This window comes from Camelina sativa, chromosome 16, assembly GCF_000633955.1.
Source record: "Camelina sativa cultivar DH55 chromosome 16, Cs, whole genome shotgun sequence".
In the NCBI taxonomy this organism is placed as follows: domain Eukaryota; kingdom Viridiplantae; phylum Streptophyta; class Magnoliopsida; order Brassicales; family Brassicaceae; genus Camelina; species Camelina sativa.
Window position 1 is genome coordinate 13,186,927 of NC_025700.1, and position 9,370 is coordinate 13,196,296.

The following is a 9,370-nucleotide window of genomic DNA, read 5'->3' on the forward strand; positions in this document are numbered from 1 at the left end:
AAGTTCTAAGAATGCCCGAAAAGGGTAAAAAGGATGCTTCACTTCGTCGTGGTCCTCCTTGTTTCTCTCCATTGTTCAAAATTTCATTAAAGTCGCCTATCATACACTAACTTTCTGTTCGTGTTATTCCAATCCGCATTAGCTTTTCCCAGACTAATGATCTAGAGGTGAACAAAGGGTCCCCATATACACATGAGACAAAAAAATCTAGAGAATTAGACTTAACGTGGAGGTCTAGAAGATGTTTATCCACAAAGAGAAAAGTGATATCAACACTGCTTTTCCAAAGTAAAGCCAAACCTCCACTCTTGCCTATCGGATTAATAGTAAACACCCTATCATAGCCTAACCATTCTTGTATATCTATCAACACATTACTGCTATTCATAGTCTCCAATAGAAACAAAATCTCAGAGAAATGTTCTTTACGCATTTCCCTGAGACGAGGAATTGTCAAGTCCTGAGACCGTCCGAGGCCTTGACAATTCTAGCTCAAAAGGTTCATTTGGGACCATCTTTTGGTTGATGAGCTTAGGTACTTTATGAACATGAGTTTCTTCGCCTGAACCTTTCCTTTTACCCAACAAATTTATTCCTGAATCTAACGAGAACTTTGAATGAATTGGAGGGTGGAAGATAGGAGTACCTATTTTGTTTCTTGCAGGCTTTAAGGACTTTTTCCTGTAGGTAGAGTTTGCCTTTGTTGTTCCAGACGTACTTGCTTCAGAATTAAGGATATCATAGACATATGATGATTCCAATCGAATTTCATAAAGGTTTTCTGGTTCTGGAATTAGTCCTTGAAGAGGTTGGAGAATGAACCTCAGGAAAGGAAGGAACTTATGTTCCATGAGAAATCTGACCGTGCATAGCAAATTGGATACCAAACCAAATTATACAGAACAACGGAGTAAACAGGTGAAAAACGAAGAAAAAAAGTTTGTTTTTTCCGGCGAAGATATTTTTTGGATGGATAAGAGACACTAATTCACAAAGAGTTTTCTAAGCCCAAAAGAGGGATACTTTTTTTTAGTGAAAGAACTATTTTACGAAATGTCGAATTATTTACTGTTTCTATATTCGAGATATTTTTTAGATTTCGAATGCAAATTGAAAATAAGAAGAAAAAACTAAGTATAAACTTTTAAGAAAAATATTTATAATATATTTGACTAAATTTTAATCCAAATAAAATACTGAAACCATACGAAACATAACATATTAGATTACATTTTATTTAAGAGATTATTATACAAAAACCAGATTATCCAAACCGATATTATATGAAAAGGTTAAATGAATTTTTGGTTTCAGTTTATATTCTATTTTTAATAAACTGTTACTAATTTCATCAATTGATTTACTTTTCTTTGATTTTGGATTTATCCTGTATGTAGAACCTCTATAAATTAATACTCGGTAAATTAATAATCTCTATAAATTAATAAATTTCTCCGGTCCCAAATTGGGACTAGTGGAATTTTGGACACTATTCGATAAAATAATAAATTATTAACCTTTTTAAAAATCTCATGTAAAAATATAGTCCATCAATATCATAAATTAATAATCAAATAAACTAGTATATATATATATATATCAAAGAAAATCTAGTGAAATATGAATCTATTGTTGTTTGTTTGTTCTTGAATTTGCATTCTTGTTGGAAAGCATCTCTAATCTTTCTGACTGCATCAAAAACTTATGGTGTTGTCTTCTCAAATCGCATCCAAAAATTGAAGAAAATTCTTGATGCGATAATTGCTTCCTTACGTGTAACTGGTTCTAAAGGTACCGTCATATCTTCTTCAACTTCATCATCACCTTGAAAAAAAGGAGCAGCAGTTTCTTCTAAACTCTGAATTTCTGATAAAAAATTCTCTTCATAAATTAATATTTTATTAATTTATCGATAAATTAAAACCTTTATAAATTAATATAAATTAATAAAATTTCATGGTCCCGACCTTATTAATTTATAGAGGTTCTACTGTACTTTTAATCTCAGAAAAGAAAAAAACACTGATAAATGACCAAATCAGTGTTTCTGAATATAAATTTGTAGGTTATTAAGAGCTCCCAAAAGCACAAGTCTTGACACCAAAATAAAATAAAGAAAATATGAGGAAAAAGAGTCTGGGGCATTATGTTAAACAATTCCAAACAGGTTTTTTGTTCTCACTTCCGAAGAAAAGCGACAGTTGCCACACGCGATCCTACAGACCCACCAAACATGAACGTTGGGTATGTCCTAACGTGGCTGAGATACTCAAACGGAGGTTGTTCAATTCTGCTTGCAGCTTCAGAGCCAGAGAAAATCGCATTCGTCCCGTCGTTTCCATCTCCTGTACATAAGTTGGATTTTCTGATGTTGAAATTCTCCACTTCTTCCACCAGTTCGTCCTTTGTGTGGTTACACGATGTGATGACCTTGAACAGAAGCAGAAAGACTTCAGAGACGACATAGAAGCATTTTATTTAAGGTGTTATATAGCGAGCGGAACGGGAAACAAGAGTCTAAAATGCACATATCACATAATATCAAGATGCATCCGCACCTCTCCTAAGCGTTAAATAACTTATGTGCATTAAACGCTTATAACTAAATCTTGTTCAGGAGTCGAGATGTCCTTACCAATATTCCACCAGGAGCAATCAACTTGGACACTGAATCCCAATACATGACTCTGAAACAGACAGATGGGAGTGTCATTGGTAACAAATCTAATTGTGTGTGCTCAGTAACAGAAGAGAGTGTGGTAATTTACTATACAAGATAGCAATCTAAGGAGGTACCTTTTGACAGGGCCATCAGGATGCAAACCAATAGCATCTAAAGTTCCTTTGTCCATTACCAGCTTGAACTGCTGTTCCAATTTTGTGTCAAGGATATCATCAACCTAAGAGAGCAAACACGTTAGTTCCATAACTTAGAGCACCTATTTTATGTATCATGATGCTCATTACAGTGAACATAGGTAGTTTCATAGAGAAGATTTTTTTTCTTGTACTACTAGATGGTAATTGCATGAAACATACATATCCCATTGCTTGAGAAAGGTCAGTACCATTTTCAAGAAAGAAGAGATATACACAGGAAATACTGCATTGTTATGCTAACTATAGCATTTAGACTTTTACTGAGGAAGACTTCTTGTCTATGTTCTGCAACTATTTTCTTAGTTGAAGCTAAACAAAGTCATACCATGAAACGGATATTTGGAAAGCCATCACGCTGGGAAAGATGTTGAGCGAGTTCTACAGCCCCTTCACTATAATCTGTCCCGGTTAAATCAGAGAATCTGAGCCAGAAAAGTACAAGGATGGTGAGATTAATAATGTCAAAACAAGGGTAGAGTGTAAACATAAGATTTTGGTGCGAATTGTGCTGGTGTACAAACGTTATCTTTAACTAAAAAATATCAATGGTAAAGCTGAACTGCAGTATCACAATCAGGATAGTTTCGGATTCCATAATATTAACAAAACAAGCTCTAGGGTAAAAATGTCTTAAGTATACAGATACAGTAACATTTTTGTTTCACTGCTTAGGGTGACTTAAGCCTCTGAGAGAGGCTGACTTCTGACTCTCTATACTATCTTCTATGGAAGTTTTTCTTTATCGTGACAAAGAATGGTTGCTTTCCATGTAAAACAGCTTCAGAATCTAAAATGGTCAAAGTTTAATGTGGTCGTAGAGACTCATATTACCAAAGGCTACCATCTAGGGATCCTCTATAAAGAAGAAAGTCAATAGAAGATCTAGGCAGCAGATAAAACTAGTACACTAAGACATTCTGATAACTTGTATATTATAAAATGCTACATGAATCTAAAAAATTCTCAGACTTTTCACCTAGTGGTAATCGGGCTTATGTAATATAACAAATGACATAGTACCCATAAAGTTTCTTCGATTTAACAAAACATAGTTAACCATTTAAATCCAAAGCATAAAAAAATGTTGAGAAACTCACCCCTCCTTAGCAAGTTGATGAAGGAGCAATCCATTTCCAGTACCAAGATCAAGCACATTCCAACTAGACAAATACTTATCAGCCTGATCATTCACCTCTGATGTAACATCATTGTCAGAAACAGACATATTTCGTTGAGAAATCCCAATACACAAGTCTTTAGTCCAAGAAGTAACAATCTCCATCACATCATCTCCAAACCTAAACTTACCAAAAGAAAATCATAAAATCTTAAATCACTTCCACCTAGCTATATAGATAACAAAGATCTACAAACAGAGATCTGAAATATACCAAACTTCACCAGCATGACCATGCTCCCTAAAATTTGTCAGCTCATCCGAATACGCTGCGTCCCAATAGCTTTGAAGACCAAGCATTGATTGACCACCTCCATCAGCATCTGGCTCCTCCTTATCAGAACTATACACACACCACACAATTTTCAAATCAACAACAGATTCGAGTTTTAAACAAGCGCCTCGTAAAACCCAAAGATCTACTAAATAATCAAAAATCCCCAAATTTTCTCAAATCCAATCCAAAAACTGTACCCCGATTCTTCCCATTTTAGCAGATACAATGATCTCGAGAGAGAGAGAGAGAGAGGAAACCTGTAATCTGAAGAGACACGGAAGTTAGCGGAAGAGAGAGCCTCGGCGGCATCGGCGTGACGCTGATCGTCGTCGAGAGTGCTTCCGTACTCGCTTTTAATCGACCACGAATCCGCCGCGATAGATCGATCGTCGTCGGAAGCCAAACTATCCGTCGTCGTCAACGCCGCGGCAGGTCTCGCTTGTTGTTGAGGAGTCGTCTCAGGTTCTTCCGGTAGCAATCTGATTCCCGCCATGAGAGAGATTCAACGCCACAAGAGAAAAGGATACTACGGTTCCTTTTTTTCTTTTGACGCAGGCGAAGAGATGAAACAAACCAAACCCCTACTTGGTGGAATCCTCTCTCACTATATAATTTACATCATAACAATTTGTTTTTTTTTTTTAATTAAACAATATTCTCTATGTTTCGTAAAAATGTTATTTCAACACAATTCATGCAAATTAAGAAAACATAAAACTATACGTATTTATCTTTATTTAATAAATGATTAATAATTTAAATTTAGTGAAAATAAGCTTTGGGTTAAGGAGTAAACTAAGAAATTTAGTGTAAAAAACACATTGAAATTGTTGAGTGACACTCTTTGTGAAACAATGAAAAATCTCTAGAATAACAATATTTGTGAAACAATGAAAAATCTCTAGAATAATTTGTGAAACAGACAGAGTACATAGTAATTTTTTATTTAATATATAGTGTTATAATATTGAATGTTTTGTTATAAACATAGGTTTTAGGAAAACCGTTCTCTATTGTTATTGATCTATTCCATATGATACAACATATATATAGGATACAATATTAGAGTTTACACCAATACTAATGGGTCATATAATGAGCATCCACATAATATATAATATTATTTATAATATGATTGATTTTTTTTTTTACTTCTTTTTGTTGATACTTGACTACTTGTAACATCCGTGTACCGAGAAATAATGAAATATTGGGGTTTATATCAGAAATTGGGTGGAATCGATTTTATATCGGTTTAGATAAATTCTGGTTTAATTTAACTAAACGAAGGAACCCTAGATTTTTCTAACTCAAGCCTCTCAACTTTGAGAAAAAATAGAGTTTGTTTGTGGAGAAAAGGTGTGAGGAAGGGCAGGTTCGATTTTGGTGTGTAAAGCAAAGGAGACAAAACTGTCAGGTTTTGGGGGAAAGAGATTTCGGCATAGCAAATCGTACCTAAAAATAAAAATTTTTAATGGAGTTATAGATAAACCTTTTATCTAGATGCTCGCTTTTACGAATTTGGATTTGAGTTAATAATCGATAAGTTACTTGCAGTTTCGTGCGGTGCTTCGTCTTAGATGGGAATTGAGACCAGCGGGGATTGTAAGTGCGATGGAGGAATTCGAAAGTTAACGGTTGATTTTAGTTTTATAGTTTCATCTTTGAGAATGTTCTTTTTTATGTTTCTCTCCAGTTTGCTTCAAGGTTGTGTTTGTCTGTGTAACTTATTGTAGGACATTTCTGGACTGTTTCAAACGCAAGGAGAGTCTTTCCTGGTTGCATTTTTTGTTTGAATCACCTTGATAAGGTGAGTGAGGGACCATTTCTCTAAGTGATTGGGTTGTAAGACTAGTTTTGTGTGATGATGTGTAGGTGTGGTGAATGTGTTATTGGATGTTCTATTTAATGACTGGTTTGTTATGTTTTATTTGTGGTTGTACTCTTGATTTGCTTGTGTGTATAACTCGTAGATAGGAGGATCGCCTCAATGGGTATTTATGGTAATACTCATGCATCTCATTGTGTTTGTGGTGCAGGTAATGCATGTGTAGTGTAGAATCATGACGATGAAGAGGAGGATGATCTAGGGTCTTAGTTTTGTGTTGTTGGTTTTGATATTTCTTTTGTTGGAACCTGGTTTAGTAGCATGCTAGTTTGTTGGATAGAATGGCTAAATATAATATTGTATGGTTGATATTCTGGAGATGGTTATTGTTATATGTTCCGTTGTGCATGTTATTGGTGATTGCTAGTATGGTGTTTGTTTTATGGTTTGAGTTGTAATTAAATATTATGGAATATTTAATCATATTATTATTATATTTTTTATAAATAAAAACACGGGTCGAATTGTTTCAATACTTAAAAGATATATATATAGTTATGAAAATAAGCCTAGTGAATATAAGAGAATTGAGCATACTAAGCGAGGTGTATTCAAAATAGAATTTTGGAGGATTTTGGAGGATTTATGAATTTTTGGATTTTAGGAGATTTTCAGTGAGTTTTTAAGGTAGTTTGGTGGATTTGTTATTATTTTCCATTTTTGAAAAAAAAAAATTGTGATTTGATGAGATTTGGTGAGACTTTAATGGGTTTTTAAGAAGATTCTCAAGTCCATAAACGAGAATATAACATAACAAAAAGATTTTTGGCAATTTGATCTGAATAGCATAAACTCAAAGATTTAAATTGAAAGGTACAAACAAATTGTGTTCAGGCAATTTGATTGACTCCATCCACTAGGAGCCGCAATAACAACTTGTGTTCAGGCTCAGACCATTGTTTATATTGACCTTTAGCTTTCACATCTTCTATATCTCCCATTGTAGCTTGGAAACTAAAGTCATACAAAATAAACAAAAAAAATTTGTAAGCAACCATTAACTACGTACAAACGTTAATTACAAAGTGGTGAATGAATTTGGTCACGTTACTCTGTTTTCTCACACCAAAACAGAGCAACACTCCACCGTGAATGAATTTGGTCACAATCACTATTACCTCTGTAAACGAGAGAGAAGAAGAGATATATAAGATAGAGGAGGAAAGCCCAGAATTTGTTTTTATAGCAAAATCATAATTTGTTTTTTTTTTAAACCAATCCTACAAAACCATTCTCCAAGGTGTGATTTTCAAAATAGGATTTCCCTTTACAAAAATGTATCCAAAGTCTCTCACAATCACTATTATGTTTTTCTAAAAAAAAAGAATTTGATTTTGAATAACAGTGGATTTGTTATGATTTTTGCAAATTGTTAATTGAATAACAGTGGATTGTGAGTGATTTTGAATGATTTTTAACAAATGTCATATTCAATAACAATGGATTTGAGATGTGATTTTAAAATCACTAGTTGAATAACAGTGGATTTTAAAAAAAATCACAAATCCTCCAAAATCCTGTTTTGAATACACCCTCATAAGAGTTGTTGCCTAATAGAATTAAAAAAAAATATATGCCTCATTTATATGAAAAACATGACTCATTTATATGAAAACAGTATATAACTAGACTAATGACTTAGAGAGACCAAAAACTTGCTTAATAGAATTAAGAAAAAAACAGCTAAAAATAGGTAAATTATGCACCATTTATATCAAAGATTCTTTGATAATCAAATTTGGGATCATTTTTATATAAATGTCAAATTGAACTAATACATCATATTTAATCATTGGGTTGCTGCAATATTTACCCATGTACTAATTTCATTCTCAACTTTTCTACGCAAACTTTTTGGCTCTGAATAAAACTACATAAACTCATGGTTTTATCCTAATTCACACACCTCTAATCGATTTCAATAATAACGTCTCTTAAACCCGATTTAACCACAAATCCACGTTTTGCCCAATCACGATTAGTTTAACGGGTTAAACATCATGACCCGACAACTAACAATGTCGTTCTTCTCATCTTCTTCTTCCTTATACAAAACTGAAATCAACTTAGGGCTCTTGATTCAAAATTGGGGATTTGGAGATTTCTGGGTTTTTTCGGTTTTGGGGATCTAAATTCATAGAATCAATCCTGATTTTAATGTCAATCTCAGAGCTTGCGCTTGTTTATTATCAGAGCAATAATGATGATCCCGATTTTGAAGTTCCAGAGAGTAATGTCGATGTTGAAGGTGATGGGGATGGTGAAGGTGATGGGGATAGTGAAGGAGGCGACGATAGTGACAATTAGAGTGCGAATGAGGGAGACAACGAAAATGGTGCGAATGAGGGAGACAACGACAATGAGAGTGCGAATGAGGGAGACGACGAACTAGATAATGAAGGAGACGAAGATCAACACGACGACGCCAACGGTATCTGAAGATGAACCTGAAGAAGACAGAGATGAAAGGTATGACTTGGAGGTAGAAGAAGTTGTAGCAAATTGGTTTGATGAGGGTATGATTCGTCTCGATTCAATCCTAGATACTTCTAATGAGGATGAGGATCCTGTGAATACTAGAGATAGGGAAATTAGATTGGGAACAAATGATAGGTTCGATATTAGAAGAACTTTTTCAGTAGTTTTGAGTTCAAAGAGGAAGTGTTACATTATGCATTGAAGAATAGAGCAAATCTTGGACAAAGTAGGTGGGAGAAGGATAAAATTGAGTTTAGGTGTGCTGGGAAGAAGAAAAATGGGAAGTGTTGCTGGAAATTCTACTGCCCATACGATAGTTGTAAGCAACTGTGGGTTGTGAAGACTAAATGTATAGATCATACATGTACTCCTAATGGAAAATGCAAGTTGCTTAAAAAGCCAGAAATTGCAAGTTTGTTTATGGACAAATTGAGGATGAATCCTAATTATATGCTTCTTGACATCCAAAGGCATATCAAGGAGCAATGGAAAATATCGAGTACAATTGGACAATGTCAGACCGGAAGACTTCAAGCGCTCAAGTGGTTGAAAGATGAATATGCACAACATTTTGCTCACCTCCGAGGATATGTTGCTGAAATTAGAAGATCAAATCCGGTTTCAACTGCCATTGTTGACACCATTACTGATGGTAGTGGGAATCACATGT

General features: G+C 34.3%; 1 protein-coding gene across 1 annotated transcript; it reads right to left on the reverse strand.

The window, feature by feature from the left end:
* On the reverse strand, positions 2,005-4,919 carry LOC104750451 (protein-lysine N-methyltransferase mettl10). The gene is made up of 7 exons (XM_010472243.2): positions 4,592-4,919; positions 4,272-4,400; positions 3,978-4,178; positions 3,206-3,302; positions 2,797-2,900; positions 2,636-2,687; positions 2,005-2,430 (listed from the first exon to the last, which is right to left on the reverse strand). Exons 1-7 carry the CDS (start codon positions 4,825-4,827, stop codon positions 2,179-2,181), a joined length of 1,071 nt encoding a protein of 356 aa, XP_010470545.1. The 5' UTR covers positions 4,828-4,919; the 3' UTR covers positions 2,005-2,178.

Excerpts from the sequence above, each read along its gene's own strand:
- LOC104750451 (XM_010472243.2), bottom strand. The coding sequence starts at position 4,827 with ATGGCGGGAATCAGATTGCTACCGGAAGAACCTGAGACGACTCCTCAA. Across the intron at positions 4,179-4,271 it reads GGTCATGCTGGTGAAGTTTG|GTTTGGAGATGATGTGATGG; the intron begins GTATATTTCAGA and ends TGGTAAGTTTAG. Across the intron at positions 2,431-2,635 it reads TTGCTCCTGGTGGAATATTG|GTCATCACATCGTGTAACCA; the intron begins GTAAGGACATCT and ends CTTCTGTTCAAG.